Raw genomic sequence first — 15,422 nt, forward strand, 5'->3', positions numbered from 1 at the left:
GGATCAAATGATACTGGGCCACCCAAGGAACATTAAATTATTTCCATTTTATTTACTGTGGTATTTCCTCGGATTTGTGCGATTTTTAATGGACGACGGAACAACGGAATAAACTGGACATAAGAAACACACTTCGGGTGTCATTGTCTCCTATTACCCCCAGATGGAACCGGCTCGTTGCAAAGAAACAAGCTCAGGGTTCTCATTGATTTAGTGTTCTAGTGAGTTAAAATTTTAAATCACATTATATTCATTTTTTGGTGTAACTGTATATTACTTTGAAGGCATTTTTAAATACAATTAAATTAAATTAATCTAAAATATAAACAATCAACGTTCCCCCTCAGTGGGCCGCGATAAAATTATCAAACGTTGGCCGGTCCGCGGCGATCAAAAGGTTGGGGACCACTGGTCTAGCACATTTAACATGTTTTACTGTACACACTGGTTTGGTTAAAATGTCTGCTACCATTTCGTTGGCAGGGCAGTACATAATACATATATCCCCATTCTTCACTTCATTTCTTACAAAATGATATTTGACATCAATATGCTTCGTGCGTTGACTCACACGATCATTCTCCACCACTTTCATACAACTTTGGTTATCCTCATACATAGTTACTTTCTTATCGACAGTTTCCCCAAGGTCAAGAAACACTCACTTCAGCCAAGCAGCCTCCTGGGTGGCTTAACAAAGCACAACATACTCAGCTTCAGTCGAGGACAGTGTCACATTGCTTTGCTTTTTACTGTACCAGTATACAGGACTGTCTTGATATTTAAAGACATACCTTGTATGCGACTTTCGATCTGTCTTATCACCTGCCCAGTCTGATCAACAAAACATTCTAATGTTGCTCTTCTCACCCAATTTCAGCTTCCAATCAGCTGTTCCCTTTAGATATCGAAACACCCTCCTCACGTCATTCCAGTCAGCTGCTATTGGTTCCTTAGTACAATGGGTGAGGATGGAAACTGCTGCTAATATATCTGGGTGTGTGTTAGTTACAAGGTACAGTAAACTACTTATACCCTTGAGGTACAGTTTGTTACTTTCCATTCTTGGTCCTCTCTGTTTAATTTTGAAATATCTAGGATCAAGGGGAATCTTGCTGTTTTTTGCATCTTGGAGTCCGAATTCTACTAGTTTGTCAGTTATAAAATGTTTTTGATTTAGATGGAATATTCCATCACTATCGAATTTGATTCTGAGATAATGATCAATATTTCCAAGGTTTTTTTTATGTGGAAATATTTGTTAGTTTCCACTTCAAGCCAATCTTTAAAGCTTCTTTGGAGGTTGATGCTGTGATTACATCATCAACATGTATAATGATGTGCATTGTTTCATAGCATCTTTTTCCAGTGTACAGACAAGGTTATTATGCTCTGCGCAAAGTCGCATTCAGTCAGTACTTCATGCAACTTTCTGTTCTACTCAGTAGCTCCCTGCTTCAATCCATAAAGGTTTTTCACAAGCTTGCAAACTTTGCTTGGTTCCTCTGTGTCATAGCCCTTAGGTTGTTGCATGTAAATTGTGTGGTGTAGGTCACCATTCAAGAAAGCTGTCTCAATGTCATAGTGATTCACATGCATTTTACATTTAGCTGCTAAAGTGAGCAAGATCCTGATACTACATTCGCACACAATCCACGACTCACTTCGATCTCTATTTACTTGTTGCCACTTGAACGTTGAGCTGTTCACACAGGTAACCTGCTTGAGAATAACCTGGCTATTGCGAGCAATGATAAAACTGACATAACTATGTGGTTAGTCACGAACACCAACAAACAAAATGGAAGTTTTGGTTAGAAATAAATACTTTTTCTTGCCATATATCTAATAATAGACAGACGTCATCGTCTCTCCAGATGTCTTTTTTATTTCTTTGCTGATAGCCCGACACGTGTTCCGCAGCCATCTTGTATTTTCTCACGCATGTGGGATTGTGGGATCTCTCTTATGACTGGATCTAGTTTCAAGAACTCTTGAGTCAATCGCAATTGAAATGGCCAAGAGAGGTTGCACCACGGCCTAGTCGCCGACCTTGGTCACAATCTAAATCAAAATGCTCGATGTGAACTGGGTATAAGGATTGTTAGCTTTGTCACAGGAGCAAACACCTGGTCATAATGTAAAGTACTATATTATTTTTCTGACTTTCCAACGATTATTGACACTACTGTGTGCCGGAAATAGCCGTTCCCTAACGGGTACTTTACGCGGATTCGCGTTAGTGTGCCAGGCCTGGACTTTAAGCGTGCACCGAATTAAATAATGACAAAGTTTGTCAATAACAAAATCAAATATTTAATTAAACTTCTAGTAATAAACTATATACAGTATTTAGTAAAAATCAAACAATAATTTATTCAATGAAATTCAACAAGAATCAATCCGACAAACTCAAATCAATCTATTTCTAACTTAATTCTATTCCCCTTTGGAATTCGACAAAATCAAAGAATTAACTTATAAACAATAATTCTTATAAATTAAAGATCCTAATCGTCACCTCAATATACTAGGAACCTATTTCCTCAAACTCTCAAGACTTTCTATAATCGTCGATCCACAAATCGAATAACTTCAAAATCCTATCGGACACCTCTCTCGTTCACTGCTACGAAGCTCACCAAAGCTCGTTGCTATCAGGAATTCACCTCGTTCGTTTTCACTTGAGTTAGAGGCTTTATAGTGTGAGGTGACGTCACAATTCTGAATGAGCTCACTCTCCTCATTTACATACTTATCTGTAACATTAAATTTTTCTTGTTTATCTGGCAGATTATTTTCCGACAATACTTCGCTAACCTTTTACATTATTTTTTTTAACAATTATCGGGATGCTTTATTCTTTTAAGGTTTAGCGATTCCTAACTGGGTTGTGGGGTCTTCCCCCCCCTTTTCTCGATGCGGACTTACTTTTTTCCGCTTGGGAAGCGCAAGTGTGCGCGAGTTTTTCTACGGCGCTTTTCTTTCGTCGGTGAGTTGGTTTTTCTTCTATTTTTAAGTTACTAAGGTGAATGGTGAGGAAACCTTCGTCTTAACTAAACATAAGCCCCAAACAAAATATAATGAAAGCAAAATAAAAGTAAAATAAAAATAAAGCTCAGACTTGGTTCCTTACAATAATCCTCCCCATATTTTTGAAAGAAGCCTTGTGCCACCAGACGGGCTTTGTATCTTGTCAGTTTACCATGTGGATCATGTTTAATTTTATATATCCACTTGCTTCCAACAACATTTACTTCTGGTGGTGGTTTGACCAACACTCTGTTCCATTTTTCTTGAGTGCACAAATCTCTGCATCCATTGCCTTTATCCACTCAATTGCATCTTTTCCGTTAATGGCTTTGTCGTAGGTTTTTGGTTCAGAAACAACCATGCTTTGCCTTGCCTCAATCAATCAATCCTTCACTCTACGAGAAACAATCAACCTTTGTTATTTCTCGTAGAGTGAAGGAGTGGTAGATTGTCCTCAGATTGCTTGTTAAAGATGGCTCTTTCATTTAGGTTAACTTCCACTTTGCTTTTGCTGTCATCTTCACTGTGGTAATGTGGGAAGAATGAATTGTTGGTTGAGCCCATGTTGTCATATGAATCTCCTTACATCATGACTTATCTTGATTTTCTTGGTTACAATATCCATCAATCGCTATGCCTTGCTGCCACTTTTATATCCCAATCTTGTTTCAGTTGCCTTTACATCCAGTTTCTTTCTTACTCCAAAAGGAACTCTTGTGTAATCAATACATCCAAAACGGTGGAAGTACTCAATATTTGGCTTCTTACCTTGCCATTTCTCATATGGTGTCATTGGGTCCTTGTTTGATGGTAATCTGTTCTGGATATGATATGCTGTCATTAATGCCTCACCCTAGTAGCATTTTCCTAATCTTGCATCATGCACATTGTTCTTACAATCTCACAAAGAGAGCAAATTTTCCATTCTGCCTTGCCATTCTGTTGAGGGCAATCTGGTGCTGCGATCTGAACTTTAATACCCATGTTCTTTGAAAAATTTATGCAGGTCTTCATGTACTCAGTCAGATGGGAACTTTTTCACCTTGCATCCCATTTGTGTTTCAACATAGTTTATATATTCCTTTATTTTTACATTAGCCTCAGACTTGTGCTTCAACAGAAACTTTGGTATAACCACTATAATCATCTATAATTGTTATGTAATATCTATTTCCACCAGGGGTTCTCACTTGCATGGGTCCACACAAGTCACTGTGCAATAGCTCAAGCTTTGTACTACTTCTAATCATCAATTCTTTTGGAAATGGTTTCTGCAGAGTTTTATTTTTCGTGCAACTTTTGCATACCACAGTGCACTCACACTCATTGCCACACCCTTGACACTTTCGGCAGCCATATAATACATAACAGATGGATCACGGTGGCCACACCCAAGTGCCACAGATGCACACACTGCTTCTTGGGCATGGATAACACTTGTAAGGCATTGTGTTGGCTCAATACAAATAGTGATCCCTGAAGTTTAGCTTTTGCATGTGTCTTGCCATCTTGTTTTATGTAGCACTGCATTGTTTTGCTGTTGAAACACACATCATAACCTCTGCATCATTTTTAAGACCAATAATAAATTCCCATTTAGTTGTGGTACATATAACACATTATCTAATTTTAACTTGCCATTTGAACTACCTTCATCATAAACTAGTTCACCATGTCTAACTCTACTTGGGAGCACTTCTCTTCCATCAGCCACATAAACAATTTCACTGTTTTTTTAGTTTTTTTGTCATATGGATATACTTTGTGTTCCAGACTGTACAATCTCAACGACCAACCTTCCTTTTTAGGCTACTAGCTGCAAAAACACTAAAAAGTCCTTTAAAAACACACAAAAAATATATCCAATTAAAAATTTCACGAAATTAATAAATGGTGGTCCCTATTTGGGCAGACTTTATCTTCAAATACTTAAAATTTCACTGTTTTTGTTGTTCAATTTACTGAAGAAGTCCCTGTTGTTTATCATGTCAGCTGTTGCTGCTGAATCAACATACCAATTCCGTGTAGTCTTCACAGCAAGACATTGTTTCATACCTAATGGCATATTTTGTGTGCTCATACATGCAGAGTGGCATTCATATGTTTCATCACTCTCCAACAGATCAGACTCTTCCTGGACTTCAGTTAATTTTACTTTGTGCTCTTTCTTTTTCTTTCCTCTGCCCAATTTAGGACAGTCCCTTTTCAAATGGGGACCCCCAGAATAGCAACATCCAGTTTTCTGTTTACTGGCCATTGTTTTCAATACTATGGCTTCATCCGTATTCATGTACAAATGATCCTCTTGATTGCTTCTCAATCTTCCATGATCTTAATCTTTACAAATTCAAGAGTGAGGTCTGTATCTGTATCAGGCTTTTCTTTAGTCTTTGCCAATAAGTGTCATTAGAATATATGGGTGGCTTGCTGGGCTGCCTGTTAAACACTTGATAGGCTTAGCAGAGAGTGGTGCGACTCCCGATGGCACTGCACAGAAGTAGCAGTTGAAAGGTGGATATCCTCGTGTTTAGGGAGCTTTTAGCACTATCTAGTAAGTTCGAACAGAAATCGTATAAAATGCGGTTTCGAGATTTAGTTCTGAAAATTTTCACTTTTAAATTTTACCCCATTTTTGAAGGTCTCAGGTTTACATAATCATTTGGGGGGGCTATATCTCGGAAGGTTCGCCTGTAGAGGTATGGTTCTTTTGACTTTTTTGTTCCTATCAATATGCTCTACAACTCTAAAGTCCCAATCGCGTCATTCAGAGCTAGAATTCACCTTTTAAAAATAATCATATTATATATATATATATTTTAATATCATATAAACATTATCCATTCGTTGGTTAATCACTATCCTAAAAATTAACATTTATATATACACTGTATACATAATAATTAAACCTATAAAATACCTTTTCTTCATGATGTATTCAAATATGTTCCACACGTGCAAAAGTTTCAAACAGCACCACTCTGCGGAAATTATTTGAAAGCCTTGAGAATAATAATAAATAAAATATTTCGTCTATAAAAATAAATTTAAAATTTTCTGTACTTGTTTATTATATAAATATTTTTACTTTATTTATTCATTTTAAATTTAAATTATTATATTATAAATTGTAAAAATAAACAATAAGTGTAATTATATTCATATATTCCCGCCAGAGGGACATAAATAAAAATTACAGTAATACCTCGACTTACGCGAACCCGGAGTTACGCGATTTTCAAATCTCATCGATTCGTCTTTTGTTTGAGCGCCACGCAACTCTTGATTACTCATTCCCCCCCCACACTATTGTTCAGCTTATATGTTCGGACGTGTCGCGCGGAATTGACACATAGCTACAATTTATTTTGTGTTATTTATTTCTGTATTTGTTATATCTACGGATACTCGAGAGACTCTATGTGGTGATTTCTTGTAACAATGAACGACGATATAAGATTAACGAGAACATTTATTAGCTTATATACACCCGACTTGGATTTTACACACATTGAGAAATTATACCCCGACTTACGCGGTTATCGCTCGGTCCCACCTATCGCGTAAGTTCGGGGTATTACCGTACAGTATTGTCGAACCTGACGCAGAACTGAAAAGAGGGCGAAACCGTTCGGTTAAAAAAATTAAAGTGTGGCTGAAAAATTGACTTAAAATATTGTTCAAACTAAATTAGTTGCAGCATACGTATGATTTGCGCGATTCTAAATGAAAAATAATTATTCACTCTAAATTTACTGCCGTTTGAGTTTTAAAAATTAATTTTTCAAGATGAATCAGTCTAACCATTCGTTTAAATCTTTTTTCTTTGAAAAAAGTTCATGAAATTGTATATTTAGGAAAACCTAACTCGAGTGAATGAATTCAAAACTTTGTTAGCTCATGATGTTGCCATTTGTTCGGCTTGTTGCACCATTTGCCGAACTTCATTTAGTGTTAAATACGATGGAATTAAAGCATTTACGAAGCATGCCAATTGCGAGAAGCATGAAAAAAAGAAGAGCATCTTCTCATTTACCTTCTTTCCCCCCGTCATCGCGTCGGCCAACAAAGTAGTTTTCAAAGATGGCGACCCTAAGTGATGTGATGGGATAGTTCCTTGAATAAAAGGGAATTAATTGTAATTTTTGGGGGGTAATGTTGTAATATTAACTTTATCTGAGATAAGATTACAAATTTGTTTGTAATGACAATAAAAGCATACATATCCCCATATAAATTGAGAATTTTTAGGTTTCTTTCGAAAGATAAATAATCTGAAATTCAGAATCAATCAGGCCCGAATAGTTTGTTTTCATTGATGTGCTTTATCATTGACAATTGAACTAGTTCAAAGCATATAAGCTTATGAAAAGTCAGCTAGAATTAATAGACCTTGCAGCATATGATATTTATAAAGATTTATTTGAAGAAGAGGTATGTTAAATTTTTACAAATCTCTGTCGAAATCTTTTTACAAATATATTTATGTCTTAAGAGTTGTATAAAGGATATTTTCTATTTTTGCTTCTATGTACCTTTGCAAGAAAAAGTTTTTCCGAAATGTAATATGTAAAAATCAAAATATCTGACACTATTGTCTAACGAATATTTAAAGATTTTAAATATTGGAATGTCACAAAATTTATCCACAATTTTGATGGCTTTTTGTCAAAAAAGCAATTGAAAATTTTACATTAATTTATGACTATCAATATTCAGAAATAAAAAAATCTTAATATTTGACTACATCTTTCGTATCTACTCCCAAGATTTGTCATTATACAGTTCACATGGCTCTTCTCAGAAAAACCCGTTGGAGACCCCTGATCCACAGAACCAGAAACTAATCATAATTGTTCATGTTTCGGGTGATCGTAAATAAATTACGCTTATTCAACGTTATCTAGAGATTTGGTTGCAATTGGATTGCTAAATCTCTCTAGACATAAATCTGATAGGGGTACATTAATTACGATCATCGTAATTAATGTACCCGTTTTTAAATTGAACGTACACATAACGCTTATCATTTAAAATTTCTTAAATCTTCACTTCATCCTGAAATATTAAACGAAATAGATTCCAACACACACACGAAATTTTTTCTTTACTTTTTTAGGTTCAGGGGTCTCAAAACGTGAAGATTTGCAAAAAACTCAGTAAAATTTGACACTATCCAGCTTTCCCTTGTTATGTGTAACATACATAACAGCCGGGAAAGTAAAAAAAAAAAAAACAGGAGAATATGTTAAAAATATTTTACTTTATCTTATGAGCACTAAAAGGTCTTTTAAATCATATCCATCATGGGTCTGGCTGCGAGCCTGTATGAGACCGAACATTCATGAAAAATTCTCAACGTTTACGATCTGAACATGAACCCAGATTCCTACAGAGGCAAGCTGATAACTTTTCCAAAGGCAGTAAAGGCATCATTAATTACATCTTTTTAGTGAGTGGCCGGATGGCCAAGCAGGTAAAGTGGCAGCCTAATACTCTGGGGAATCCGGTTTCGAATCAGGACCTGTCGCAAAATCCCCAGATATTTTTCGGAGGGTGGTCCGCTCTGATATGTCGGGCACCGTCCCTCACCACCCGGTCACCCCATTGTGGGCCTCGCCGAACCCATAAATAGGCCTGCTAAAAAGAGGCCCTCTTAGTGCCCACAGGGCGGAAAGAAGAAAAAAATAACCATCTTTTTAGTTTTACGAGGGCTGTTCAAAAAGTATCGGACCTTTGGTCGGCAAAAATACATTTATTAATTAATTTTGTGGTACGAAACTCTAATCTCCTTCAAAGTAGTCTCCTTGGTAGTGTATACACTTCTCCCAGCGTTCCTGCCATTGCTGGAAACGCTGCTGGAACGCATCTTTTGGAGTGGCCATCAGCCGGTCCGTCGCATTCCGCACAACGACTTCTCTCGACTAAAATCAGGTTCTTTTTAGCGGCATTTTCAGCTTGGGAAATAGCCAAAAGTCACACGGAGCCATGTGGGGAGAGTACGGAGCGTGACGAACCACAGGAGTGTTGTGTTTGGCGACGAAAGCCCGAATCAGATGCGCAGAATGGGCGGATGCGTTATCACCACGAAGTTGCCAAGTTTTGATCGACCACAGCTCAGGTTCGTTTGCGTCGTACAGCATCGGAAAGACGACGAAGGACCTCCTGGTAGTACTCCTTTGCGATGGTTTGGCCTTGTGGTGCGTACTCACGATACACCACCCCACGGGAGTCGAAAAAACTGTCAACATGATCTTGACATTGCTGCGGACCTGCCGCGCTTTTTTTGGCCTCGAGGATCGTCCCCGAAAGCCTGCTGAATGTTGCGAATGGTTTACGCTTGGGTATCGCCAAGGTTTTTGGCAAAATTTGATGTAATATCGCTGCTCACGTTGTTCAGTCATTTTCCAGCTTAGTGGAATCCGACGAGAGCTCGCTACATGTCCTCACTCATAGGCCGACTGCCAACGACTGACGCTTCCTGCAGGCGGGAAAAAATTCAGGGCTGTGCATGACTGTCCCCTCCTCAGCTCCACCGAAAGGGGCCTCCCGCACATCATTGGTTTACGCGGAAAAAATAAAAGTCCGATACTTTTTGAGCAGACCTCGTATATGCATTATTTTATAATTAAAGAATATAAATAAATTTTACTCTTTGTTAACCAAGTCATACGGAATATATAATGGCGATTCACAGGTAATGTTCAGTAGTTTTTTCTCAAAACTGTTAGAAATATACTGTGTTCACACTGCCGATAACGACGGCTTGTCTTTCGTCGTATTCGTTGAACAATGTAAATATTTTTTCGCGTTAATTAGTTTTCGTCTTAATTAGCTGTCAAGAGAACGTCTCTAATGCCTTCAGAATATCTTATAAGAAGTTAGATTGTACCATAAAATAGAAATATGGGCTTCTTTGGAAATGCTAACTGGCGAGACCGGACAAGCCCTATGTTCCATCAACCTCAATTTTTCCCACAGTTTTACCATTGAGATAAGCTTCAATTTTATTGAAAAGCTCACTTAGTTTCCTTCTATTAGCTCATTTAAAATTACCCAGATTATCTCAATGTATGACAGCAAAAGATTATAATTTTCACATATTATCCTGATGAATCTTTTTAAGTTGATCCACAGGGAAGCAAAATTTTTTAGTTCCTCTTCAAATTTTTGCATTTATCTTAGGGAGTTGTAACATTTAGCCTTAACTACACTTTACGTCAAATCTCATTTCTATTGTTAATTTTAATATTAAACATCGAAAAAAACTACCGGCATACCCATTTTCTTATGCATTTATTGAAATATTGATTTTTTTCTTCCTTTTTATACAACTGATTAATTAAACTCAGATTTTCCGCCCGCTAATTATTCTTTGTTGTCTTCTGTTGATATAGTGCAAAATCAAAAATTTTTTACAGCCAAAATATTTACTTTTATACCTCTAGGTAAACTAATACTGAAAGTAAAAAGTTGTCTGGTGGGTTTTCTAATTACCTTGGATAACTATAAAATGATCATTTTCTTAAACTTAAATGACTCCGTTTTATTCACCTCTGTCCCACCGACCCGCATTCAAAATGTTTAAAGGAGAGGAAAAGCATCACTACAAATACTATAGCTGCAATAAAACACAGCGGTGGATGAAGGTAAAAATGTTTTTAAATTTATATGGTCATCGTGAATATAGACAGCGGTTTTAAAAAAGGATGAGCTGTTATTATATGCGCCTGAAATAACTAATTTAACCAAAAAGTTCTTCCATGAATTTTTAAAAAATTCAACAAAATATTTTTAAGTTTTGTTTCCATAGTTCTGATTTGGCAGTTTTAATTCCGAAAAAAGATTCAGAAAAACTTAAAAATTCAGATACACAGACTAATATATTTTTTATTAGTACAGTACCATAAATTTTTTAGATTTAGTTGAACGCTTATTTTTTAGATTTAGTTGAAATCCTAATTAGAAGTTATCGTAAGGTCTTCTTCAGGAAATCTGCTATCTAAAAAGAAAAATCACATAAAATTTTTAAAATAAAGAGTTGAGAAGTTTAATATTTATAACTCAGCTGCAGTTGAGAAATTTACCTAATATATAGTCTTCTAATACATCGCAAGGATCATACACATTAAGTCCAGTAAATAGTTTGAAAAGATTATCTGCATTAATAGTATCGAAAACTTCGTAAAAATCAGAGATGTTTCTCACAAAATATGATGATGTATCTTCGATCAGTTTGTTTTGAAAAGTTCTGAACAGACGCAGTACTTCATTATCTCCTGCTATTAAACACAGATAATAAGTTTAATAGAACAAAAATATCAATTAGTAATATAAATACTTAAGCTATACTTAGGTGAGAAATATTTTGTTGCCAGTAAAATAAGATGAAAAAACTAGTGTATTGCACTTAGATAAATACAGTATTATGATACTAGTGCCAAATAAGACAAAATGCAAAAGTATAGTCGCTGAAAATGGCGAGTGCACGCACAATAGCAACATAAAAACATTTTTTTAAAGTGACATTTACACAGGGCTGCAAAAGAGATCCAAAACACATTCATTTCATAATTCAAATAAAGTACTTAATTAGGAAAAAAAATATACAAAAATTTTACTTTTTGAACTTTTTCTAGTTGGAGCTCGAAACAATAAGTATTAACGCTTACATTTTTCAACAAAGCAAATCATGAAATTGATAGTTTTAATTGTCACAATTTACGTCTTTTTATTATTAGTTTATTTATGGTTGTGTACCAGGATAGACTGGAAAAGATCTATGATTATGTCTCTTCCAGAAGTATTACACTTTATATATTCAGTATTCTTCGATCTTTTAATTACTATTTTACATGGTTTTATAATATTGCTAGCGCCCGCTCAAGCATTTATGTCGCCCCGGACAAAAAGATAAATTGTCGCCCCTTAAATTTATTTAAAGAGAAACATGTAATATAAAATTAACAATCAAGTAGTACAAAACAGTAAAAATTTAAATATATCTGTACCTAGTTACAAATTGTTAACTAGATGCATTTTTAATGATATTACAGAAATGTATTATTGTAAAATCAAACAAAAAACTTATATCCTATAAAAACTAAACAAAAGTACATCAACTATACTAAAATCAAAAGAAACTTTTTCTCACGTTTAGTCCTGCAAACTCTTATTAACTCTTAAGTTTATTTGATCGACAGTTTCATGCGCAATCGCCAAAATGGCCGAACTATTAAGATTTGCGTGGTAGTGTTTTTAAGTAAAAACGTAAAAAGTTTTTAATTAAATTTTATTCAGAGAAATTCCTTCCCCCACTAGCTAGTTATTGGTATGATCGGCAGTATTCGGTGATACTAAGGTTTGGGACAAAATGTAACATTGTTGCTTATGCTTTCCTTTATGCCCAAAAGCCCTCTTTTATTATTTGTTTTCTTCAGAGTTAAAGAATGCAAATATTTTCTTAGCTTTTAGGCAAAAATAATAAATACAAAATGTAAATTGCATGGTAATTTTAGCCACAGAAAAAATCGACAAATATAAATTTCGATTACTTAAGTATTTAATTTAACTTATATTTTGTCACACTCACAACCAAAATGTGCCCTTTAGATTTGTCATCCCGGACAAATGTCCGGGTTGTCCGCCCCTAGAGTGGGCCCTGAGTATTGCACGATCAAATGCGTGCAAAGTGGCGCTGATGGCGAGTTTCTTGTCCGGAGAGAATTGCATGTCGTAGTATATAAACGTTCATACCATCCAAACGAATTCATAAGTTTTGATGGTGATTAAAAAACAAAAGTGACTCTCGCGAGTGCCTGTACCTTTCTATAACAAAAATAAATATGATTAAGATCTAATCTGAACATTCATCTGAATTGCGAGTGGTAATTATTCGTGTCTGTAGGCAGGCATTTCCCAGTTAATTAATGTTTTTATATTATGAATATCTGCATAATAAATTTTAGGAGACGCAATCTCGCAACAAAGCAAAATCACGAAGAATTATCACGTCAGACTAGGGGCGGATTTAGGCGGTGCGCAGGGCCAGCTGTACCCTTGAAGATTTTTTCGAGCCAGATACCTAAGGTAGAAAAAACTAAGGCATATTACTTCCTTCCTGCACCCATCTGTAAAGCTTTATGGCTCTGCTATTGAGTCAGACCAGACCAGAATAATCAGCTATACAAAATATGATAAAAATAATAATTTAATACTGTCTGGGAATATAGTATATGATTTGAATAATATGATAACTTTGTGTAAGTTTTTCACAGAATATTAACGAAGTTTATACGTACCATAAACCAGAAAGATGCAAAGTTTCAAATAAGAGTAAAAATTATCCAGTTCATTGCGATCAAAATTTGAAAAACATCGAGAAAGGAGAGTCACGTAACTACAGAATTTACGTAGTTTTTTATCCATATCTTCAGATTCGCTAGTAAATTCTTCGCATAAAAATTCTTGATATGTTTCACGGCAGAGAGAGAAGTCTAATAAAACTAATTTGTACAGATTGGATATATACACAATCTACATAGAAAATCTCTGTATAAAAATTCAGAATATTAAAGAATAAGCAAAAAAGGGGAAAAAATTAACTTACGAATGTAGTTAAAGGAAGAGTCTGCCAATTAATATTATTTAGCACAAATTGTGTGTTTTTTAGAATCGTGTGATTTAGATGAACTCTCAGAAGTTCCCATTTGGGCTGCTTATCAAATAATGAATCAACAAACGTCTGAAATCAAGGAGAATTAAACAGGAATGTAAAAAATCCAGATAAACGGTAACAAGTTTAGATATAATTACATCAAGGGTTTCATCCTCAAATTTTTTTGATTGATAGATTAAAGTTTTTGCCATCGTAAGTTTTTTAGGAATATTAAGAGAGTAGTGAGCACTCTTATAATAGGGAGGTTCGAACGAAGTTTCTTCTGCTTTTGGCTCTGCTGCTTCTGCAACAGATGAAGCAAATAGTTAAAAAAAAGTTAAATTTTAGAAATATTTTTTGAAATGCTTATACTTCAGTGAAAATATATTGTTTTATCTTACCTTCTATTTCGGAAATGATAAATCTCATCTCTGAAATATCGAAACGGCCTGATGCAGACACACAATGAACAGGAATTTTTAAAGAATAAGATCTATTTTCTATTTTAGGCAATTGAACTAGGAAATAAGAGAAGGAAAAAATTAATAAAACGTAAAACCAAAAATTTGACTAAATTAAAGTTTACTTTTGTATTCATCAGATGTTTTTATGGGACGATCTCCGAGACAATGATCGCAAAGAAAGAAGGTATACATTTTAACATCTGGAATTTTTTTGCTTGCTGCAGCAGCACCTAGGGGGAAAAGCATATTAAGATACTATTGTAATTAATAGTAGCAATTAAAATTTCAGAAAGAGTATAGCTTAAGATGCACGAATTCAAGCTAACATTTGAGAAGAGAAAGTTTACACAAATTTCTACATAACATATAATCTAATCAAACAGATCCTTTTTAGGATTTATGTTATTAGTGAAATAACCTTTCACTATTACTATTCATTACTATGTTTAGTGAAATAATAATGAAATTTTTTTATAGTTTTGCTAAATTTCTCTCATTACTACTAAATGTCATGTCGCGAAATCACGAGGTTAGTAATAGTGTGTTCTATCCGATTTAGTAGGCTAACAATTTTACAACAGAAGAATTTGAAGTTTTGCCAACTTTTGCAGATAGAACTAAATTTTCACGCAAAAACCTGCCTCTCTACTCATAAAAATGACAGAACAACTGAATAATGATTGTCCAAACAACAGATTAAAAAAAACCAAATACACATAAAACTCTCTGGTTCTCATCTCATAAAACGTCAAATTTTTGTTTAAAGATTATTTGCATTAGCCATAAATTATTATTAAATTATTATTATTTATTGTTTAGCGGGTTAATGTCCAGGGTCGTAGACCATCATGGAAGTTCTTCCTGTTTTAGCCTCGAAACCGGACCGCTTTGGAGACGACGTGTCACGTGACGACGCGAGCGAACGGCGACGGCTGTCATGGCGCCGGCGCTGATTCCAGCAAACAGTGGGGACGCACGTTCTAACCTAACCTATTCTAATAATATAAATGGTAATAATTATGATAATTTATTAGAATAGGTTAGGTTAGGTTAGAACGTGCGTCCCCACTGTTTGCTTTCTTGGTACAAGTCGAGATACGTAGACTGTCATGGCGGCTGATCGCCGATTCCAGCAAAGACAAGAAAGCAAACAGTGGGGACGCACGTTCTAACCTAACCTAACCTATTCTAATAAATTATCATAATTATTACCGTTTATATTATTAGAATAGGTTAGGTTAGGTTAGAACGTGCGTCCCCACTGTTTGCTT

At 35.2% G+C, this 15,422-nt stretch overlaps 2 protein-coding genes across 6 annotated transcripts in view; both read right to left on the reverse strand.

Moving 5' to 3' along the window:
- The window catches only part of LOC111631935 (nucleolar complex protein 2 homolog), a 40,261-nt gene extending 29,932 nt beyond the window's left edge, over positions 1 to 10,329 (reverse strand). The window contains exons 1-2 of the mRNA XM_023376275.1: positions 10,311 to 10,329; positions 5,951 to 6,011 (exon numbers count right to left, since the gene is read on the reverse strand). Coding sequence (XP_023232043.1) covers positions 5,951 to 6,011; positions 10,311 to 10,326 — 77 coding nt within the window. The 5' untranslated portion in view covers positions 10,327 to 10,329. The remainder of the gene's footprint in view (positions 1 to 5,950; positions 6,012 to 10,310) is intronic.
- Positions 10,330 to 10,902: 573 nt separating this feature from the next.
- The window catches only part of LOC111631932, a 15,366-nt gene continuing 10,846 nt past the window's right edge, over positions 10,903 to 15,422 (reverse strand). For 2 of the 5 annotated variants that reach the window (XM_023376267.1, XM_023376271.1), the window contains 7 exons: positions 14,274 to 14,381; positions 14,089 to 14,205; positions 13,846 to 13,991; positions 13,640 to 13,774; positions 13,332 to 13,566; positions 11,118 to 11,312; positions 10,903 to 11,032 (listed from right to left, as the gene is read on the reverse strand). In XM_023376267.1, the coding sequence (XP_023232035.1) occupies positions 10,989 to 11,032; positions 11,118 to 11,312; positions 13,332 to 13,566; positions 13,640 to 13,774; positions 13,846 to 13,991; positions 14,089 to 14,205; positions 14,274 to 14,381 (980 nt within the window). In that variant the 3' untranslated portion in view covers positions 10,903 to 10,988. The remainder of the gene's footprint in view (positions 11,033 to 11,117; positions 11,313 to 13,331; positions 13,567 to 13,639; positions 13,775 to 13,845; positions 13,992 to 14,088; positions 14,206 to 14,273; positions 14,382 to 15,422) is intronic. The other 3 variants (XM_023376268.1, XM_023376270.1, XM_023376269.1) reach the window with 3 other exon arrangements.

Source organism: Centruroides sculpturatus, unplaced genomic scaffold (assembly GCF_000671375.1).
Source record: "Centruroides sculpturatus isolate CEXI.00-Female unplaced genomic scaffold, Cexi_2.0 scaffold666, whole genome shotgun sequence".
In the NCBI taxonomy this organism is placed as follows: domain Eukaryota; kingdom Metazoa; phylum Arthropoda; class Arachnida; order Scorpiones; family Buthidae; genus Centruroides; species Centruroides sculpturatus.